This window comes from Crassostrea angulata, chromosome 4 (genome assembly GCF_025612915.1).
Source record: "Crassostrea angulata isolate pt1a10 chromosome 4, ASM2561291v2, whole genome shotgun sequence".
Classification (NCBI taxonomy): Eukaryota; Metazoa; Mollusca; class Bivalvia; order Ostreida; family Ostreidae; genus Magallana; species Magallana angulata.
Window position 1 is genome coordinate 18,177,520 of NC_069114.1, and position 24,060 is coordinate 18,201,579.

The 24,060-nt window shown below is 33.7% G+C and overlaps 2 protein-coding genes across 5 annotated transcripts; one reads left to right on the top strand and one right to left on the bottom strand.

Moving 5' to 3' along the window:
- Nucleotides 1–19: 19 nt before the first annotated feature.
- On the top strand, nucleotides 20–1,410 carry LOC128182594 (basic salivary proline-rich protein 3-like). The gene has a single exon (XM_052851316.1). It carries the CDS (start codon nucleotides 359–361, stop codon nucleotides 1,151–1,153), a length of 795 nt encoding a protein of 264 aa, XP_052707276.1. The 5' UTR covers nucleotides 20–358; the 3' UTR covers nucleotides 1,154–1,410.
- Nucleotides 1,411–3,405: 1,995 nt separating this feature from the next.
- On the bottom strand, nucleotides 3,406–23,990 carry LOC128182585 (uncharacterized). 4 transcript variants are annotated; one of them, XM_052851304.1, is made up of 11 exons: nucleotides 23,859–23,990; nucleotides 18,331–18,447; nucleotides 14,756–14,976; nucleotides 14,153–14,213; nucleotides 13,538–13,979; nucleotides 11,013–12,554; nucleotides 9,713–9,908; nucleotides 9,173–9,416; nucleotides 8,184–8,330; nucleotides 7,401–7,421; nucleotides 3,406–6,521 (listed from the first exon to the last, which is right to left on the bottom strand). In XM_052851304.1, exons 2-11 carry the CDS (start codon nucleotides 18,427–18,429, stop codon nucleotides 6,393–6,395), a joined length of 3,102 nt encoding a protein of 1,033 aa, XP_052707264.1. In that variant the 5' UTR covers nucleotides 18,430–18,447; nucleotides 23,859–23,990; the 3' UTR covers nucleotides 3,406–6,392. The 4 variants fall into 4 exon arrangements, with proteins under 4 accessions (XP_052707264.1, XP_052707266.1, XP_052707263.1 ...); XM_052851306.1 differs by lacking the exon at nucleotides 23,859–23,990 and adding an exon at nucleotides 21,860–22,169 and having other exon boundaries at nucleotides 13,763–13,979; XM_052851303.1 differs by lacking the exon at nucleotides 23,859–23,990 and adding an exon at nucleotides 21,860–22,169.
- Nucleotides 23,991–24,060: the final 70 nt, after the last annotated feature.

The following is a 24,060-nucleotide window of genomic DNA, read 5'->3' on the forward strand; positions in this document are numbered from 1 at the left end:
TTTTTAACTTTTTAAAAACAGCATACAAGTACACGTACTTTCAGCAAAACAACACAAAAATTACAAACTTCTCTGATACGGTGTCATAGATAAAAAAATCAATTTATTTTTAGATGAGGGAAATGTTGATGAAAAAACCACTTAACATATAATTAGACTTGCTGAGTTATCATATCTTATGATCAGTATGTAAGTAATTGATATGTTTATCGTTTGTTTGTTGTTGTTAATGTTGAATAAATCCATTTACATGTACATTAAGCATGTTTGATTAATAAAAACGATAACTAACGTCACCATCTACAAATCCTATATAAGAACTAAGGTAATAATAAATTAAAACTTACTAGCCATAAACATGGCGAGTTCCTTGGTATTTGTTTTACTGGTGATCACAGCAGTTGTTTTGTCGGAAGCTGAGTCGCTCAGAAACCAAGAATTGAAAGAAAGAGATGAAGAAATGAGTCATAAACCAAAAAGAGATTTTTTTAATTGGGAAACGGGAAAAGAAAACGTTCCGGATAAATTGCCAAAAAATGAAACGGGCTCTTCGGATGACAACCGGCAAGATAAAGAAAACAGTATCAAAGGAAAACTGCAAGAGGAAAACAATACGCAAGAAACACCACAAAATGACAACATGCAAGGAATACCACCGGGGCTCAACATCTCGCAAGGAGCACCAGAAAATGACAACATGCAAGGAGCACCACCGGGGCTCAACATCTCTCAAGGAGCACCACAAAATGACAACATGCAAGGAGCACCACCGGGGCTCAACATCTCTCAAGGAGCACCACAAAATGACAACATGCAAGGAGCACCACCGGGGCTCAACATCTCGCAGGAAACACCACCGAGACTCAACAACGTGCAAGGAGCACCACCGGGGCTCAACATCTCGCAAGAAACACAGCCGGGGCTCAATATCTCGCAAGGAGCACCATCAGGACTCAATATCTCGCAAGGAGCACAAGGGGATCAAAAACAGTCATCTGGGGAAGAAGGGTCTTCAGGGGAAAACGGATCTCAGCAGCAACCAAATAAAAGAAATGGTGACGACGAATGGGAAGATACTCCGTCTACAGAGGGTCCGCCCCCAGTGTTCGCTGACCCTGTGCTTCACGTAGATCCAGAGTCTGTAATGGGTTAGGTAATTCTAACGACAGGAGTATGCAAGGCATCAAATATTTCATCAGCTAGAACTCTAATGGAAAAGTTTGATTTGCGACAAAAGTTAATTTATTAATAATGATGACTTCGGGAAAAATAACTGGATAGCTTAGGAACGGTAATTTTTAGTAATCAACATATTTGTTTGATTACATCCTCAAACATTTCGAAAATCAATTTTTCTATTCTGTATTAAGAATTTATTATGGCTAATAAATGATAAAGAAAAATGTTTGAAAGTTTAGTTTTAATGTTCTTCTAGAAGAAATGACTAGTGGAATTAAGGAAAAAATTAATAATAATTGGTTCCAGGTAGAGATCAAATCAATTATACTAGCGCATTTTTAAAAATCCTATTTTCAAGTAATAACCTAGCAAGAACGTTTTTAGCCTGCCAGATTGTAATAGAAATAAGCATACCATTTGCCAGGCCTCACTCAATCCGTGAGGGGCAATAAGGGGTGATATTTTCTTGAAATTTGGCTGATTTTGAGATATACAATACTAGTATGCTTCCTTCAGAATTGAAACTAATCGGTAGAATTTCTTGCTCATAATGTACAAAAGTTTCACTCTCTGCATATTACTATAAAAGCAAGAAGGCTAAAGCACTTGTATTTATTTTTCATTATTAATAAGTATCCAATTCCTATTAAAACTGTATAGTAAATATTCTTCATTAATTTATTGTAATATATTTGTTCCTACATTTTGAGACGGTCCCTTACAAAAATTACATAATATACGTTTTTTGTTTTTGTTTTTCGAAAAGAGCCCCCTCCTACTGTTACTAAGTGTCTGCCTAACAATATTTTGAGGATAGAATTTTAATAAAATTGCAGCAACACTAATGTTGGCGTTTAATAGAGTAAAACATATATGGTATGAAAACGATTTTTTATGCTGTTCGTCAACCGAAAAAACAGACCACCCTTACCGTATGATCATAGTTACTATCATGTACCCAGCATTGTCATTCAAAACCATGCACTGATAACTACCAATGAGTCAATATTAACATTTTTCTGTTTCGCATCTTTATTTCAAGCCTCAACAACATCACAAACATTATTAAACTTTGGAATGGTCAGGATTGCACTTATTTGTGTTAGTACATGTAATTACTAGCTTCACTATATATTCTCACAATCGCAGCTTCTCGAGCCTTTCCGGCAAGCTCGGAAAAACACGTGTTTTCCGAGCTTGCCGGAAAGGCCCCAGAAGTTGCGATTGTATATTCTCAGTGTGTATTAGCTCATATATATATATATAGACATTATAATACTTATATGTCTACCATGCAGCAGTACAATAGTAATAGCAAACATATGCGCGGATCCAGCTTTTTTCCAAAATGGGGGATGGGGGTGGTGGGGGGGCGTTTCTAATATTCTCAATATATTCAAACATTGGTCTGAAACCACCCCATCCATCCCCCACCCCCCAATCTCGAACCACTCCTGAAACATACAATTAGTATCAGATCAACTTTATAGCAGGCACAATACATTCACTATCAATATGTAAGAAAATAAGAACAAAATTGTAAAATAGATATATTAAATCGTTAACTTAACATTGTTATTCTTTACACCAGCTAGAGCTTAGAGACAGATCAATATACATATTTAATAAGTATAGCTCCATGGCACCGTGTGTTAAAAAAAAAAAGTTGTTTTAATTATAACATAATATAAAATTCCAAGAATTAACCTAGTGAAACAAAAATGAAATTTCTAATGAATTATGCAGTTTGAAAGCAATATACAAAGCAGATACTTTTCAACTGACTAATAAATTGATGAAAATCTGTGTCATTCATTGATATAGTTTCATTTCTCTTCACATTGTCAGTTTTTACTTTAATTGTCATGCTCAAATAGAAAAAAAAAACATTGGCAATTTTACATTAATCATAAAATGAAACATGAAAAAAAAAATTACACACTAATAAATGATCAATTTGCTGTGTGATGCAGATATCTGTATAATGCAATTTGAATAATAAATATACTCGTGATCATATATCTCAAAGCATCAAGGATTTTGCAAAATGATATCTATCTAAATCTGCTTTCTTCTAATAAAACAAACTAAATCCAAGATATGCAAACACAAATTCATCCACCTAATATGTGACCAGCACAAATAGTCTTTATTCTACAAGCCATATATATTTATGACATCTGTCCATTTCACAGCTACAAAGCACCATCAACTAAAACATCTAGATATTATTATGCAAATATGAGAATACTGATAAATAATTCATTTTATAAAATTTTGTAATGAAGAATCATTGGCAATTACAAAAATTTAATAAACTATTGCTGAAAAACTTTGTGTCTGAATATTTTCTGAGGGGTGAAATTTTTTACATATCGAATGCCAAAAATTCAATCCCCAGAACATCTTTTTACATTACTATGTATATACTAAGTATATGAAATAAAGACACTGTATTAAATTTAATTTTGAAAAAAAGAAGCTTTTATTTTGGAATAAAAAATATTTGCACAACTTAAATATTGTTAAAGTGCTATTCTTTAATTTTTTTTAAATATTCTCATGCATGGTTTGGTTTTTTATTCATTAATGAAATTCTAACAAGTTTATAATTAGAAGTATATAAAAAATAATGTATTAATGTAAAATACAATTTTTTTTTTTTACTGACAACTTTGAGTCAAAGAATTGTTATAAAAAACAACATTTTGCTTCAATAGTACATGTACAAGTTATCTCTCTTATGTAATGAATCTGCAGTGAACAATTAATAAGCACAATTTTTTTAATCCAAGCAAGCTGAAAAAGTTAATGATAAAATAAATTATATCATGTTGAGGGAGACACATCTTATGGCATTCAAAAATTCTGGTAAATGACTCTTCAAAAAATTGCGTCAAAACAATTTTAACAGAACTATAGTTACAACAAGGTAATTATTATAAATTTACAAGTACATGCATTTGAAATCGTGTGTGTATATCAAAATTTTGTATCTTAATTTAGTTTATAAAAAAAATTTGTAAGAAAATTCTTTTTTTCCCCTTTAAACAATAGTTATACATGTATTGATCGAAAAAAATATCTCATCATTTATGATGAAAATAAAAAAAATTAACAGAAATATATGTAACAGAATGATCCAATTCAAGTCACATTAAAAATCTAATATCCATTTAAATTTTACTGATGAAACTCTAAAATTTACACATATCTCTGGTTTTCATATATTTTACATTTTCCGGCCCATTACAGCTCATATAGTATGCAAAAATACTAGTCTTCATTTAAAATAACTGCCTGCACACCATAATAATTTTTTTTCTTTTTCATTCAATCTATGTATTAAGTATTAAGATAAAAAAAAAAACAACTAAATAAATGGTACAAATTTGTAGAAACAAAATATTGAAATTTATCAGTGAGGATTAGCAGACCTTTGTTAGCTAGTACAAATGTAGAAAATGTAATTACTCAGGCCTCAGCAGTTGTTTATAATTATATGATTTCTTGCGTTGTACATACACACATATACATATAATTTATTATTATTCTAAAGGATAAAAAAGTATATTTTTTCTACACATGAAAAAAAAAATTGGGCAATATGTCATAAAACGGGTAAGTGGATTTGATGTTCCATAGATTGCCTACAGTACGGGAATAACTCAAGCACTTTATATGCATCATATGTAACAACATGGAAAAAGCACACTGGATGACGGTCTAATATTCTAGCACCATGCAATAGCAACAAAAACTGCAAGTATTTGTAAGGTGAAAAATCAGTATCACTATGGCAACAGTTTGGGTTTTTTTTGTAGATCTACATTCCTTTTTAAAAAATGCTATGACAACACATGACAAGTTCTACTTAATACTGTAAAATCATTCATTTTCATGGGTTAAAATGTTTGTGATATGGGAAAGGGGGTTATAAATATTGGTATTTGTGGCTCCCTAATACAGTTTTAGGAAATCATTATTACTAATTTGTAATTGATTCACAGAAAAAAGGTTCTTAAATTCAACACATTTTGAGACAGGAACAAAAGTAATATAATGTTAATTCGTAATTAAACCCAAGGAATTAATATCCGTGTAAAATCGCGAGAAGCCCGTGTCGCAAATTTTAAAATCTCGCTTTTAATTTTTGGGCATATATAAACTACATGTAACTATGATAAAATTTCCGCATTCACAATTTTATGTTCTAGCAATTTGATAGAAAAGCATTGAATCGCGGAATTAAGTACTCGTGTAATATAAGGAATCTTCAGTAACTAAAAATAATTACTGACATTTTTGGAAAATTGGGTAGAACCATATAAATTATGGTACATGTACAAGTCTTAAATTAGTCTCACTTGGGTTGCTTAGAGTTTTGAAAAAACTTTATCTCTAATTTGCATAGGAAATACCGGTAAATTTTGTGTATGTACCCCTGTCCTTTAATTATGGCAAGAACTTGGTACATATTTTGCACTGAAATTATGCCATTACAGAAACCCAAGTCTAATATTATCACATACCCTGAAGTTTAACTGTTCAAGTATGATGACACTTTATCAAGGATAAGGATTCTTTACCCTAATTGAAACAGATATACAGTGAAATCACAAAACTTCATAATCCCCAGTAAATACTTATGATTTTACAGTACATAGTTACCTTCTAATCATTTTTCTACACTCAAAACAAACATAAACTTAATTGGCACCAATTGCATTGATGAAGCAAACAAACAAAAAATTAATATAAAAATTATTTAAAAATACTGAATGCATAAACTTGTTTGGATTTACTTGACCTGTGTACTCGCACACAAATTGTTTTTAAGTATATTAACATTTGCACTAAACTTAGTGCAACCGTTTGAGTGCAACTCCATTAAATTTATTGCAAACCTATACTAATATACATATACATGATAGTTTTCTCTAATATCTATAAAGTTTCATTCGATGTGCAATATACCTTGCTACTTCTACCTATTATATAAATTTTGGGATGTACAATCACAAATGCTTTAGTCTGAATTTCATGGCCTCATTTTGAATACATGGATTTTATAAAGTATCACTTTCATGTCCAGCAGGAATAAACTTTTAAATACAAACTAGTATTACATATTCAATATGTAAAATTAATGTCAAATAAACCATGTCTACATTTGATTGTGATGCAAAGATTTAATCCGCATTTCCTCTGGCCTAATACCTCATTAACAGATCTTTGTAGTTTTTGAGCTTCTTCAACTGTTTCTTCAGTTCTTTCATAAAGTCTTCAGGTTGTACAACAATAGATATGTCCTTACCCACAGCATTCAACAAATGTTCAATCTACAATGATGATAAGATAAAATACTTTTATTTCCATATTCTGGGCCCTTTTGGGCATATGTAGGTAATAACAATTTTTTTTTTAAAAACCCCAAAATAATAAAAAAAAATAAAGAATAATAATAATAAAATACATTCACACATACAAGAAGAGAGAGGGTTTCAAAGTGATAGTTTATATTTCAAGTTAAATAAAAGATGAGTCTATTACAGTCTCAGTTGAACACAAGGCTTTTCTCAATTGAAAACAAAACTATAAATGAGTTTGCAAAAATTTCAATAACATTATCACATTCAATAGACATTAGCCAGATAAACTTGTCTTTATTACTTAGATTTTGAAAATTTTTACACATTGAACTACATGTACTGTATACAGGGAAATATTCGCCCCTGTTTTATTTTCGCCCCTTTTGCCCCTTTCGTTGACGGCGGGCGAATTTAAGACTGGGCGAATTCCAATGTTCCAATTTATCTCTTTAATACACAAGCATGTCTGGCCGAATTTAAGACGGGACGAAACCTTTTGGAAGAATTGAAGGGCGAAAATAACACAGGGCGAAAATAACACGGGGCGAAAATAACACGGGGCGAAAATAACCCTGTATACAGTATTCAAGGACTCTATTAAAGGTCTCCTTAATGTATTGTTTAATGTACAATTGAATATAAAATGAATTCCATCTTCTACTAATTTAATAACTTCAGATTTACAAAAAGTACATGTCCTTTCATTAACAGGAGTATTGTTATAGTGACCAGTTTCAATGGCTAATGAATGAGAACTAGTTCTAAAGTTGGTGAAACATTTTAAAACATGAGGATTTTTGATAACAGAAAAATCTTTTTTTTTTAAAAGAGCATATGTTCTGAGTTTACCAATTCATTTTTCTGCATTGTCTGCAAGATGATGAAAATACAATAAAGCGATATTGATATCGTGCAATCAATCAAATAATTAATAGTTAATGAAAGTCGCTATTACAATCTCAATCTGCATTAACTGAATCATCAGAGAGGTGATAAATACATCCAGTAGACCAGTACCAATTGAATTGATTTTTCAAAAATGTCTTTATTAAATGCATGATTATATTGAAAGTGTAAACTATGAATTTGTGCATAAGGGTTATTATTCTTATACATAGTGAATTTCACATTTAATACTATTACTGTGTCAAAATTCATTAATTTTTTCCTAAAATATTGTTTGAAGCAAAAGCTAAATGAACCTTTCAAAAAAATCTTACATATTAGGAACTAAATATAATTCAGTCTATTTGTGCACTTGACAATAAAACCATAATTTAAAATTATTGCATAATGTAAAGTAATGTACAAGTGTGGCACATCGTGACATGTTATAGGACAAATTTATTGTTTTAAAAGTTTATCAACTCAAAGTAGATGTTATATAATATTAAGAAATTGTTCAAAATACTACATATTTATATCTTGAAAAAAAAATATAGATTAACATATAATAATAATAATTTGTTATTTAATCTCTTTCTCTCTCTCTATGTGTTTGTATAATGTATGTATAGAACATATAACTGCTGTTTTTGACTTACTGTAAGTTCATATATCTGTGGGCTTTTTTAAATTTTAAAAAAGTAATAAGTTGAACTCAATGACCTTGTCTCATTCTGATTAACTGACCTCATTCCCCTTGAAAGACAGGTCGAGGGGTCTGCTGTTGATCTCGGTCAGACACCAGTAACAGAACTCGCTGCCCACCAGCACTGAGCGCGCTCGCTGCTGTAGTCCGTGCTTTGCTGCCAATCCATTAGGATCTACGTACACAATCTAATAACATAGAGCACATAGAAAATATACAGTCAAACATTGAAATCTCAAATTGTTTAAACTTTGAGGCATCCAAGGATTTCAGATACTGTAAACCAACTTTTATTCGCGTGCGAGAAATTTTTGCGCGGTTAGCGATAGCCTTGTCGTCACGAATATTTCTCACAGCGAACCAATCCTTATCCTATAGTTTTGATAACAATACAGGTCAGGATAAGGCTTGGTGGCGAACATTAGTCAACGCGAACCAGTTTATTGGCAGTTAATCGCGAAATAAAGTCACCGCGAATAAAAATTGGTTTACAGTAAGTAAAACTTATTATTGATAAGGATAAAATTGATAAAGAAACAGTAGATGACATCACTAAAAGCTATTTTAAACATCACTGAGATGCATGGTGACCATCTCAAAAAAACATTAGGAGGAGACGCAATATAGAGGACTTTGCTAAATTTTTTACTTCTGACTTAAGTTTGAAATTTAGTTCAATATAAATAAGCTTGGGCCAGGACAAGGATATTGCATGGAAATATCCTATGACCTTGACATTTGAACAGGAAACTAATTTTCAAGATTATTCCACACCAGGCACTGTGGGTAAACTTAAGTATGAGTCAAATTGGGCTAAAAAGGGAAAAAAAATATGATTCTGACAAGTCAAATTGACACTGTCAGAAAGATTAACAGAAAACAAACTAGGCCAAGGGTAAAGAAAATATGCCCCGAACAAATTAAGGCAGATGGACGGATAGAAAAACAGATGTATCACTTTAATGTGCCCACGGAGCAAAGCCTTTTTAATGGGTGTACAGTAAAACAAGTACATATTTTAATTGAGTACCTTTGAAGTTCCCCCATCCCTCTGAATTCCTATTGGCTGTTTGGTCTCCTGTCGATGTATTGCTATCACCTGAGCATACGGCAGTCTCTGCACCGTCAATATCACGGAATCCTCCGCACTCTTGTACATTTTCTGAGCATCTGCACTATTTTTAACTCTTTTATCATTGATTTTTAGCAATTGGTCTCCAATGTGTATTTTGTCATTCAACCGGGGACAGGTCTTCATATCCCAGCCAGCAACCCTTTAAGGAAATAATATTCAAGACTTAAAAACAGAAAAGCAATACTGGACGTACAATATTGACACCATTTTTTGCCTACATAATGTTCAGACAATAACATCAATCAAAAAATATAATCATGAAAATATTAATTACATGGGTGCAAAGAGAGGAAATAAAATTACAAATTAAGTTATCACCATTACTTGACGTTAATTTATGTCACCTTATTCTTAAAAGGTTCCCGAGTTTTTACATTTAATTCACTCTTTTTTTCTATGATCATGACCTTGTACACATGTAATTCAAGTACCAACCAGACTTTCTCAAAGCAGTCAACCAGCGCGATCTTTGTTCCGGTCGGTCGATTGATGGTGACATTGATGGAGGGGTGGCGCTGCTCCTGCTGTAGGATCTCCACCTGGCTCTGTTTGAGGGGCACCACATTGATGACCCCCACTGTCTGACTGATCCGCTGTCGCTCCTGTAGTGACTGCTGTCTGACCACAGAACCTTCAACAAACAGGTGTCTCGATGCATGTGTCAATTATTTAATATGTTTTCCTTATATATAAATAAATCTTCATACCATCAACAAACAGGCATCTTGATATACAGAGTTAATTACTTTACTGGAATATAAATTCATGTACTGTAACAATATGTAGGGGAAATAAGTTCCTGGCCCTCCTGTAGTGGTTAAGGCCTGAGCATCTTATCTTCAACAAACACAGGTCTCAATGCACTTGTCAATTACCTAACTAAAGATTTTACTTTTATGTATACTTTTATATATACATATATGAATAAAAAGTAAAAATTTCAGTTAAGTAATTGACAAGTGCATTTATGACCTGTGTTTGTTGAAGATTAGATGCTCAGACCTTTATCACTACAAGAGTTTATGTAATACATGCTATGCATGAATATTCATATTACTCAGCAAAGTGTCTTGCAGAGGGTCAATAACTTTACTTGAGGTAAGACACAACCAGTGGCTTTCGTGGGTAAGCCTTGCCCATGAATTTGCAACCCCACGAACCTATACACAAATTATCCCGATTACACTACCAACGAAATTACGTCCCCATGAACCAGAAAAATTTTGGCTACCCACGAACATTGACCTCACAAATAAAAATCATTCCACAATAAAATGGCAATTGTAATTTTTACTAAATAATGGTCATTTTTTTTTTAACGGGCATGAAATATACTGTGGTCTCATTAATTTTCGTGGGTATCAATTTTCGTGGATTTTCTGAAAACCACGGTTTCAAGGATATGTAATTTCGTGGCCAATGATCCTATCAATACAAAATCGTAGTTGAAATTGAACTTCAATGAACATTTAATTTCGTGGATCAACTTAACAATGAAATCCACGAAAATTGGTATTCAACGAATATTGATGAAACCAGTCAGTTCGTGTTTTGTACTGTTTCACAAAAAAATAAATAAATAAAGCAAACAAAACTCTAAACCAATGATTTCTGTTGTTGGTTAAAGGTTATCCTATATCATAAAATTTGATCACATATCATGATGTACAGTACACAGGGTTAAAATTTACCCTGCATACATTATGTTTATAATTGCTTTGTACTAATGACTCACTTTTTGGTCGTACTGGGGGATCATCTTGCGTAATCTGGGCTCTCTCTTCAGCATTGTGGTAGCTCTTGGACTTGTTCAGATTTGGCTTCATCGACAGGCGGGGAGGGGGTTTGGGTGGCTGACCATTCATACCTGTAGCATCTTCGTACTCTTCGCTGTCATCGGTGCAGTCCGCAGCAGCTGTTGGTTCAGATTTACCTGGTTTGAACTTAAAAGACTGCTGGGGTGGGGAATTTACCCCTCTCCCCTCAATCCTCTGGGGTACCTGACCCCGGGGAGGGGGAAGTTGAGGAATATCCCCCCTCTCCTCAGGTTTAGGGGTCACAAATGCGTAATCTGTTGGAGGGGGGATGTTTTTTCGTTTGGGGGGAAGAGGTTGCACGGAATAAAAGTTGCCTTTATCAGGGTCCTCGGGGTTACTTGTGGGTAGATCTGAAAGACTTCTCGCATGTCCAGCGGGCTTAGGCGGTACCCTGCACGGTATATTTTCCTGCGACAAAACCTCCTGTAAAGTTCTCCTTACTGGTATGGATTCCAGTGGAGGGGGGATAGGGCTGGGGCCCTCGGGGGTCCTGGATTCTCTGGAGTTTCTGTTTGAGTGCGGTGGGGACAAAACGTTTGAATCTTTCTTGTTCCTCGGCGGTTTTTCGGGACTAGAGCATTTCGGAGATTCGCTGCCGTTCTGCCTTGGAGGGGGCAAACTAGGGACACTTTCCATATTGGCATCGGAATTCCTGAAATCTAATCCTCCTGGAAAGGGGGCATATAAATTCTCCTCTTTGGACGATGAATTTCGAGATCCTTCAAACACACTACCACTGTCCCTGTTTGTTGAACTAGCCTCACTTCTACCACTTAGTCGCTTTTCATCACTACTTGACGGCAAAGATACTCTAGTTTTTTTTGTATCACATGACATATCCTCATAATCGAACGAATTTGGATCGCTAGCATCAGATCTGATAGCTTGGTAGCCATCATCAAGACTTTTCAAGTCAATGGGCTCTTTGGTTAAAGTTCTGTTCTTATCAGAATCAGCCATGGCTAAATACGGGTTATTTTCAAGTAATAGGTCCTCATCCAATGGGAATTTCGCTACATCATAGTTATCGTCGTCCATATCTGGATTGGTAGGGGTTGTCGGATGATCACCGCTACACATCCGAGGCCTTCTGACAACACTATACTGATCCGATCTCTTGAGGTTTTCCTGGTTATGGCTTTCCTTTTTACTGTTCTTTCTCGGATGTGGAATGGACAATAAATTCAACCCCAAATCCAAAGGTTTGTCGGGATTGTAGTTTTCGTAGATGTTGAACGATGCAGGGTAATTGATCATGGAAACAGGGCGCACTGGTTGTGGGGTGGGACTTCTTCGAATTCCAAGGTCATCGCGGAATCGACGCTGTACTGCTGGGGATTTCTCGAGTTTTTTATTACTTACAAAAAAGTCCTCTGCCACGAAGTCTTCATCACCTGTGGTATCCGGTTCACTAGCACTCGACTCCGAGTCGCCATGGTATCGCATATGTCTAGGTTTTCCTGAAAGTTAAAGACATTTAGAAATTTGAATGCATTCTTTCCAAACTGGAGTTAATTATGCCTTACAATAGAATAGGCATGAAGTAAACGTTAAATCAACACATAAAAAAAAAACCCAGAAGTCCAGAACAATGAATCTTTGCAGATATTATTGCTGATAATATCAGAACAATGTTTCTTTCAATTTTCTCAATGACAGTGATAATTATAATAAGGCATGAAAATTCAAGTTTGTAAAATTATCATAGTTATGATGATAGAATATATTCTAAATACAAGCAAAACATATCATGGTTACTATTCGATGACAGAATATATTAGCCACTGTAAACCAACTTTCATTTGCAGGGACTAATTCTCGCAATCAAGATTTCTGGAAAATAAAGTACCAGAGAGACTTTTCTGGACTGGATTTAGGCAAGAAAAATTCTTGGTGATGAGGCTCTTGTGAACCTCATGAAAATTTTTGACACACGAATAAAAAGTTGGATTACAGTAAGTTAATTATACGTAGCTCCATTGTAGCTGAAAGTGTCAAACAGCAATTCTTTAATTCAGTTGACGATCCCAGAAATGTGAATTATTATAGTCTACCACAAAATATGGCTTCCATGGGAAAAAAATAACTTGTAAGTATAGTGAAATGCAAACAGCTTGAGCTCTACAGTGATCGTCAAAGCAACTTCAATCATTGCAGAGTAATTAGTGTTAGCTGTTCCATTCAATTTCAGAAAATAAATTGCAGCGTTCTTTCATTAATGATATTAATTACATGTAGCACTGAGATGCATGATTATCTGCTTCAATGAAATGATCAGGCTTGAGAGAGAATGTTTTTTCAGAAGATGCTAGCATCACTACATACAACATACCCATATAAACCGGAGTAAAGACAGTTAGTCAGCGAGACGGCAAAACCAGAGCAATTCTACACCAGTCTAAAGAAAAAAGGGAGCCTTCAGAGAATCTAACACAAAATAAACCTTTGTGGGGTTGTTTCAAATGGTGATGATCATCTATGATCCAGGCGGCTTCGCTATACTCCGGGTCGCTATCGATGTCTCCCTCTGTTCCCATGTCATCCGGAATCGACCTACATACTCCGTCTTCCGGAAAAGAGTTACACACATCCTCATCCGACGTGGATGAGTTCTGATTGGCAAAGATCAGAGACTCTCTCAGTCCAGCTGAAGCGTTCTGTAAATTACCTGAATTGCGTAGAGTGTCCATAAGACTCGACTGACTCTCAAAGATGTCCTCCTTCTCCGAGCTCCCGGAGGAAGCACCCTGATTACTTGAGGGTAGAGGGGGCAGTGCCTCGGCTCCCAGGGGTTCCGGAGAGTCTGGAGGGGTTACAGGGAGGCTTTTCCTGGGGGGCCGTTTTATAGGGTAGGCGCTGTAAACATGTTCACTGCTGGTTTTTCTCTGAAAAAAAAAATGTTTTATAAGAATGCATATAGCCAATACCACATGTAGCAAATTCTTCATTTTTTGGAAGGGTGGAGAAAGGGGCATCCACTTAGTAAGTACTTATCTAGCTTGCCTTCATCTCATATCTAATACAGTTCTATATTTTTAGTAATTTTAAAATTACATACAAGGTTTCCAAAGGCATGTAGAGTTCTTTCCAGTATCCTGCACCATGAAAGCATACTGTCTCTGAAACAAATATACATCTAGATATAACTACATGTACATGTACATGGTATTCTGTCCCTTTTCATCAAAAAACCTTAAAAATTTGGTTGTGTGTTCTGTTAATTCATCATTTTTTGAAGATCAGTTAATTAATCATTTTTTTAAAGTAAATTGGCTAATCCACTAAATCCAATACACTGTACCTGGTACATTGCTTCCCTTACATATATGTATACATGTTATAATATGGGATCATAAGTCAAAAAGAGGTCGCATTTAGAAATCTATGCTAACCTACAGAGAAATCAATTTTCCACCAATCAACGATCTTCACTAGCCAAGGGTTTTTGATCCACTCCACTCAACGTAAATTTATGGGGAGCAGAGTGAACCAAAAACCATTGGCTAGTAAAGATGTTTCGGTTCGCTCGATCCACTTTCCATCAATTTATAATAAGCAGAGGATCAAAAACCCTTGGCTAGCAAAGATGCCAAATAAACTTAATTCTAAATAAAATATGTTTACAGAATTTCATAAACATGAGATGGATAGAAACCAATACCTGTTATCAGCAGTTAGTTCCAGGATTCGGTCCTCGAGGAAGATACAGAACGTCCACACCTTGTTAAGTCTCCCCATGGTGTAAGTGATGCGTTTACAGTTGGCCATGCAGAAGGAATGGATTGGCTCCCCTGAAAAGGCGCTCTCCTCTTTGTCGTAGTATTCCAGATACGGAATCCCCATCTTCATTCCAAACACATACCATCTTTGGGGTTCAAACAACTGAAAAAAAGTTTTTTTCATTATATATATATCATTTATTTTAAAGGTACAATGTATGAACAGTAAAACCCACTTTGTCCATAAACAAATATAGTGAAATCATGAATATGAGAAGTTTTAATTACTCCATGACAGTAAAGTATTGTGGTCTAAAGAACTATAGTACCCTGGTACATGTATTATATATACAAATTAAATATTTACAGATTCTGTAACATCTCCTTGATTTTAAAATATTTGTTTAATTTTCTGGCTGTTTTTCACTTTATGATATAGCAAAATGATATAGTTAAAATTAGAACCTCAATCCGCTCCCCGATTTTTAAAACGTCGCCTGGAACATATCAAAAACCGAGAAGTGGACGGCAGTTCTTATAAAATTACATTGTCATGATTTCATATTCTTGCCATTTGATACAAAGCAGCAGACTTCCAAAAAAAAGTACATGAACTTGCCTAAAATAAAGAATCGGCAGTATTGATTTTGTGTAACAAAATTTTCATCTTTAATTTACAATGAATTGTTTTAGTATTTCGATCAAGTTAACAATGCCTCATTGACTTTATTATTGCGAGTATTTCTTTCCACAGAAAATTCTTTCAATTAAGTATCTGATAATCTTAGGTTTCCAAAATAGATTATACATTTTTTTTTTCTTTAAGGATATCTTAGTATATCTATAGGAATTAGAAGAAACATAATTGTTTGCAATTTTGCTTTACTGCACAGACATAGCCAAATAAATTTGTAGGTCTTTTAACAATAGGAGTTTACTACCGGTATATCTGAGTTGTACTTGCTATAAAAATATAGTGTAGGAAGTAAAAAAAAACCAGTTGAACAACAAATATTCATGCTTGCCACATGCATTTTAACAGTTTACGTGCAGTTTCTCAGAGAAGTTTACATTAAAGATCTACATTTCATTTAATTTTTTACAAATATATCCTTTATTGGTTTCCTTCCTCGTCTTATTTCGGCCAAAAAAATACACACAAAAACATGCATGCTTGCACATATCTACTAAAAGATCTTAGTTCTTTAAAAACTCTGGAGTATACTTAACAGGAAAATTTCAACCCACGCACGGTATATATAACAGCAGTTATATAGGCCAGGAAACCCAAGATAGTATGAAAATAATTTCATATATAAACACACATATGATAGCTGAACCATACATAATATTTCTTTCATTGAAAGGGGTTGAATTTGAATTTGGAATATGTATAAAATACGGTTCTGTATTTTCCCATGCTTGTATAGTTTTTTTTGGCTTTCTTTCTTGTTTTTCTGGAGTGTGGGAAGTGGTCTCTGTTCCTTTTTCAGATTTTTGTGTTTGAATGCTACAATGAATTTTGTTGTGATATATAGCTTGAACTAGGAAGTGAGACCGTACAAAAATAGCATAAGTGCTAATTTGGGTCTTATATTTTTGTATATTATATATACATGTACATATAGTGTTGCACATCGTCCTTACACACAAACAATTTCAATTTTTATCATTTTCAGGAAGAAAAAAACCCCACCATAATTATAATGCATGCAGGTGCATTAATACATTAATTCTTCCTGTTAACTAGCATATAATCAGGAGAAAAAAAAACATGGGCTAGTAAACTAATCGCTTAAGAAATAACTGCAGCATGGTGCTTCATTGTAAAATTAAATGTGCTTATTCACGAAAATACAATATATTATTGAACTCAATTTCCTTGTCAAATTTTCATACAAAGTGTGCTTGTGCTTCGATAAAAGAGCAACATATCATTATTGTAAGCATGAGTATGAATAGAAAGGCGTAAGATTTCCAAATATTTCAACATTTTCCTGATTCAAATCTTAAAATAAATTTCAAATATTTCAGAAAAGACTTCTATTGTAAATATGCAGAAACTTATATAATTACTAACCAATAAACAAATGACGTGCTGCAAAAAGTTTTAATTGTTTTGAACAACTTGAATGCTACTGGGCCTTTCAGTAATTATTCAAGTCTTGGGCAACATTTGCATAATGTACTTGTGCATAAAATGCATAAAAATGTACAGACATGAATCACGGCCACTTAAAACATTAACTGATAACCATACAGTATCCTTCCTGTTGCATGACGCACGCACATTGTAAAAAAAATAAAATATGTCACCCACCAAAAATAAAACTCTGAATATAGCACAAGCTCTTTGGGCTGCATATTCTTTTTAATTATATGAATTGGTCCGATGGATCTTACATGTAATTATAAAATTTCTCGAATGACCAATGAAAAATCTTGTTGCAAGTGACCATGCAGAGACAAACAAATATTTAATACCTATAGCCCTGCAAACACATACACAAATCTGATGAATTTTTAAGACTGTGTAAAGTAAATCTAAAGTACCTATATTGCAAATGCAAAGGAGAGACAAAGAACACTGTTTAAGAGAGAGAGAGAGAGAGAGAGAATAAACTATAGACTTTGTATAACACCTATCTTCTAAAAAAAATGAATATTTCTTAAAAACAATACAGCTGTTAATTTAAATAGCTAAAGGCTAGCACAATCAATAGTTTAATATAGCTGTCCTTTGCATATAGATCAAAATGTACCCAACACCTGTTCAATAAAAATAAAACCCAAATAGTTAATGTTTCCTGTACTTTGAAGTCAATGACAAATGCATGTCACTACATGTATTTATAATTATTCCAATCACATCTTCCTTAGATCATGAAAACATTTACAACATTTACAGAGAATAATTTTAATATGACAGAGCAATTTTACTATTAAAATTCAAAGTGTTTATAGAACAAACATTATGTCTGGTGATTGGTTATTTTTAGCATCCAAAAGCTTATTTTTGTTTTAACTTTTTAGAAAAATGTGCTCAGAGATCAAACATATACTTCATATTACAATTCTACTATTTCAAGAATACCATAGGTCAAAGCTAGATTTTAATTTGATCTGATTTGAACATGTTTTATTATGTCAATAAACATAATTGGATTAGGCAACAAGCATTGCATTTATATCATAAGCCTTCTCCAAAAAGACTCCATTCTAAAGATCATAATTTATAAATAGATAAAGCTGGTATTTCTTAAACTGCATAATTAATATGTTTTGACTATACTCCTCATGCGCAGATCCAGAAAATATTTCCGGGGGGGGGGTTCGGGTCGACAGTTATTTGAATTTGCCAGGGGGGTGGGGGGGTCCAAGGCATATTTTTGATTTTTGGTAATTTAATAATGTAATTTATAGAAATTTGAATTTTACTGGGGGTGATCTGGATCCCCCCCCACCCAACCCCTCAACCCTCCCCCCTCTAGATCCGTGTATGCTCCTTGAGTTGTACCTGTTTGATACTGGTGGCAAAACTGGCCCCAGTCGAGGAAGGGGAGGTCGGGTGTGCCTTTTTCAGGTACCCCTGTTTGATGATATTATCCATGCTCATGGTGAAGCAAAGATGGCACTGAAAAGAGAAAGCAATAAACTACAGTGCAATTAGAGAGCTCTAAACATGTTATACACAAGAAGTAAATCTACATTAGGTACATGTTATATAAATCTTATAGATCTAAATCAATTTTATGATGAAGCTTTACACTGTACAAGCCTGAGCTTATACATTAATATAGTATTTTTATAAGAATATTACATTCCTGATCCCCTTTATAGTACTGTTATAGACATCTTCCTAAGTCAAGGGTTTCTGATCCGCTCCGCTCTACATAAACCCTTGACCGAAAAGACAAGAAATATGCGGGTTAACGATTAAGCCATCTAGTACTCATTTTTTAACTTTTGTGACTTCTTTTTCTGACCAATCAGAGAATGTGTTATAAACAGAAACAATATAGCAATATGGCTGCTCCCATGAACAAAATCAAATTTGTAGAAAAGATGGATTCACTAAAAACCAATAGCAGTAAGTCAAATACTTACTAGCCCGTCTCAAATTAATTTGACAATTGTTCAACATTGATCAATGCACAATTATCATCGTTTTTGAAACAATGTTTCTTATTGGTTAATGCAAACTTGTATAACACCAACCAGCGTGCGAGGTTTCTAACCCTGTCAAACTCTGCCTATTCGGTCAAGGGTTCATGTAGAGCGGAGCGGATCAGAAACTCTTGACTTGGGAAGATGTGTTAATTATTGACTGAACTGTCTTAGAACTGGCTCTGGGGAATCAAAACTAAAAAAAACTCACTGTTGATCTCAGTCGAACTTTTACAAAAGGGTGATACAGCAAATAATTTAGAATGAAATTCAACATGTTCAAGACTGCATGGGTGAATTCCTATGTTTCAAACTATCTTTCTTTATTCACAAATTGACTGGGTGAATTCAAGACAGAGAAAAACCATTTTCAAGTGAAAACGGGTATAAATAACACAGGGTGAAAATAACCCTATATAGAGTATCAATTAATGTTTGTGATGGCCATGGCCATTTTAAGACTGTATTGTTCCTCTTGAGAAGAAGAGTTCTATATATATCATCTTCCCTTGACTTCAGAAGATGTGTATATATGTATATATAAAGATACAGGAAAATACTCAAATTTAAAAACTGAGAAAAAAATTTAAATCTTTCCTTTCTTTACTGAATAATATTACTGGCACTGTACCAGTTATCGGCTATAATTTTACGTTTTCTTTTCGTGTTTCCTTATTTCTTGATATATTGTAATAAAACTTTTCATACTTTAAATTGTGAACTCCTTATTTATCCATCGGTTAGATTAAATCATCATTTAGAACCCAAAACATATTGTTTCTGTGCTTTTTAGCAAGCCCCAAATTTCCCTAGGTTTTATGATTTACTGTACCAGTTATCGGCTTCGTGATAATAACATAGTGAAATCCTTGTACATGTTGATTTTATATTCTGCAAAGTGTTGCTTGAATTATGTCCCTTGATGGGTCAGCCTATAGGTCGTAGGGGTTATAACACATAAATTAAACTCATAAAATAATTCTTTTATCATCATACGGTAATACACACAATCGTATGCTAATCAATGCATAATTATACAATCCGGCGTTCAACTGCGCAATGAATCTCTCGGAATTTAGTGAATTCCTTTTCTTTATAAATGTTATATGTATTGATATTATATGTCAAATCAAAGAGGGGATATAATTACGTATCACAAAGAGGTCATATTCTATTTTTAACTTATTACGTCACTTCCCCCACAGCTGAAAGTGCACAGATGTAAATCAGCGGTAAACAATGATCGTTAAAGCTCATGTTTAAAACATATTGAAGAAAGTTTTCAAGCAAACTTACTTTTCTTTATTAGAAACAGATGACTGAATTAAAAAATCTCGGATATTCGCATGCTATAGACCCAAACCCTCAGTTTAGCCGATAACTGGTCTTAGCCGATAACTGGTACAGTACCAGTATAGTTCAACAAATGATGGATAATATAATTGTAAGAATTCATTATACAACCCATGCGCGGATCCAGAAAAAAAAAAAAAATTGTGGGGGGGGGGGGGGGGGGGGGGTGTCCGACGGTTATCCGAGTTAGCCATGGGGGGTCCGAGGCATATTTTTTGGTAATTTTAAAGAAATTTGAATTTTGCAGGGGAGGGGGGGTCTGGATCCCCTGACCCCCCCCCCCCTAGATCCGCGAATGCAACGAAAACAATTTAGACTGATACCAGACTGATACCAGGCTTCAAAACCATTAAAAGCGACTCGCGAGTCTCAATTCTTTGCTATACATGTAGGCTATATATTTCCAATTTAAAAGTAAGACTGAAATTAAAAGTTAATTACTGTATACATGCCCGTCTACACTTGCAAACGGTTTTGCCCTGTCTTGAATTTGTCAAGACACAGTTGTATCAAAGAGAGATAATATGAGAAATTCTAATTCTTTCAGTCTTAAACTTGCCCGCTAACAACAAGGGCGTAAAGGGCAAAAATAAAACAAGGGCAAACATTTCCCTGTGTACAGCAACTCCTCTAGGTTCAATGGCGTGAAGACCTCATTACTAAAATACTGAGTCTCTGTTAGTTGTGACTTAAATTATCCTGATCGATCTTCATCCAACATTCTCAGTAAAAATAAGAGAATTTTGAAAGTAAAAGATCAAGCCACTGCATGTATGTCCAAGGTCTAGTACTTGAAAAAATGCATAAGCATTTGACACACATTATTTTCTATAAAGATAATTGGCAAGTACATTTTATGACCAAGTTTCTTTATACGGGATTATAGAGTTGTGTATTGAAAATCTATCATCTACTTATTTTCACTAACAGCATGTCAATTTGCTTGCTCAGACCTGTTCTATTTTTATAAATTTATTTTTTCACTATTTAATTAATTAAATTAAATAATTGATATTTAAATTTGCATTATCAAGCACAAAATTTGAAATAGCACTGACAGTCCTGATCAATCGCAATGTTTGCTAGATATGATTTGGTTTTTCGACTGAACATAGGTTGCCATTTTCTATGAATGCCTTCATCATGTTCATATTAACTTAGTCTGCAATTTGATTGTGAATGGTCAGTACTACTCTTCGGTTTTGTTTGGTTCTTGTTTGACTATTAAAGGAATGAATAAAATTTTATCGAGTTTGATCTAGACAATTCATAGACATTCATTGGTAGTGAAATAGTTTATATCGACTTGATGAGATGTATTCAGATATTAACAATATAAATGAGTACACATATCATTGCTTCAATTATGCCAAACATTTTACAATAAAAAAAACTAGCACTATCTTGAGAGTTTTGTCAGTATAAGATGATCCTTATATAATGATGAAAAAGAATAACATAGAGCCGATTAATTCTTGTATTCTACACAAGCATAATATTTTTCTAAAAAAATTGTTATGCAATACCTCATATGTCTAAAGCATAATGCCACAAAGAAATGGACGCCGATCTTTTCAGACTCGTGGCCTTGAACATTAAGTCTAAAATTTACTTCCTCTTCTTTTATATTACTTCATCAAAACTTAAAATCGATTCACTGTTCACCATAGTCGCTAATGTCGGTGCAAACTGAATTTACCAATACCAATGAAATTTCAATCTTATTCCCAAATATTATCCGTCGTAGTTTATGTCACCAACTTCAATATGTGTAATTTCATTATCATAACATTTTCAGCATTGAAACTGCAAGTAGCACTTTACTTCCGCAATCGATTAGCGCCCTCTGTAAATATTGAATCAAGAACTGTAACTCTATGACATTTAGTTAAAAAAAAAATATTATACTGTACGTATTTTTCAAAGCCTGTCGAGGAATCTCGTATATGCATTTAATGAAGATCATTCTGGAGTTAAAAAAAAAACCGAAAAGTAATGCATGCATGAAAATCTTTGATTTACCAAAAATATTGCAAGATCAGCATTTTTTTTCTTATGTATTATCCGGCATCCTGGATGTCGTCGGTACTATACGTACATTCATATAGTGCATATTTCAAGAGCTACGGATATTCAAAACCATCTAAAGACATGTTTTTTCCTCTAGGATACGCAATGATATTATAACCCCCCCCCCCTTCCCAAACAAATATTTATCTAGTTAATTGCACTGTAAATCATTACCATGGAAATTAAGATTATATATACGTGTTTGTTAGGGAAAACTTTATTTCCAGTTCTAATTTTTCCACACCCAATCACTCATATACTTAACTAAAAATGCGTACTTATGATTTGATGGTTGATCAGCGTTGATTGATTGGAATATCCACAATTAATTACATGTATCTATGGAATAGGCCAATCATCTGGCTTAAAACTAGAATTTTTGAATATAGTTTAAATAGCAGGACATCGCAAAACAATTCTAATACCAACGTACATGTATATATGGTGACTTTACTATGATTGTTGACAATGTATACAGTGACCATATACATTGTACGTTGCCTCTTGACCAAAAGGATTGGACCCTTTTGATGAATTATATTAATTAACATTTTTTTTAAATAATTTTACAATCTGGTAATTTTTTCCCGTTAATTCGGAACAGAATATGCCTTGTATATAAGTACATGTAAAATATCGGTTTTTGAAATAATGGTCTTGTCTTTTACTAATTTACAATTTTTAATTGTCAATAACTAATTAAATTAGTCATGGACTCATTGACAATTAAAAATTGTTAAATAGTAAAAGACAGTGTTATAAAGTAAAATGCATATATTTTTTTTAAATGAAAAGAAAGTTATAAAATAAAAACTAAACGAGCGGTGCTGGGTGATCGATATGTGTCTATCAATATACATGTAGAACGACCACAGCTGATTTATAAACTAATCATATGAACATGCATATGCATATATTATATGTGTATATACAATTGACCTTTGAACAAATATCAAACATGTATATACTGTAACATGTACCTCATAAATATATAAATATAACTTCAGATAAAACATATTTTTCACAAGATGCGTATATATATATATACAATGTATGAATAGTTGCAGCCCGTGGCTTATAAAACATAGCTAGAGTGGGGCATTAAATTCAGTAAGCACGGTAAGAGCGAGACTGAAGTGAATATAATTAAGTCTCAGATGTGCATGCAGAATGCGAAAAACTAAATCATACAATAAAACATCTTTTATACTTTTCCCCCTAAAGTCAAGATCAGTATCAATGTTATTGTGGTAATTTTTTTTAGTAAGAACATACTCAGTGACTTTTTTGGGCATCCTCACAATAACGCCAAGAATCCTGAGTCCACCCGTGGCCACGAATTCGAATAGACTCGGGATCCCTGATGTTAATTGTGATGGTGCTTTTGTGGGGTTATACATAAAACGTTTTTATTATTTACTGGATAGTATTCAGGAATGTTCGATCTAAACTTACCCATATTCCTCTCTTCGCACAATATATTGTTTCTATCCTGACTCATACACATGTAACATACTATGTCGAACCGTTTTCAAATATATCACGTGCGTTGCATACATATACGCTTTATTATAACAATCGATGCAATGTTTTATTTTTAGATTTTAGAATCACGATTTTACAAATTCTGCGACGAACAAGGATGTTAGTTAAAAAG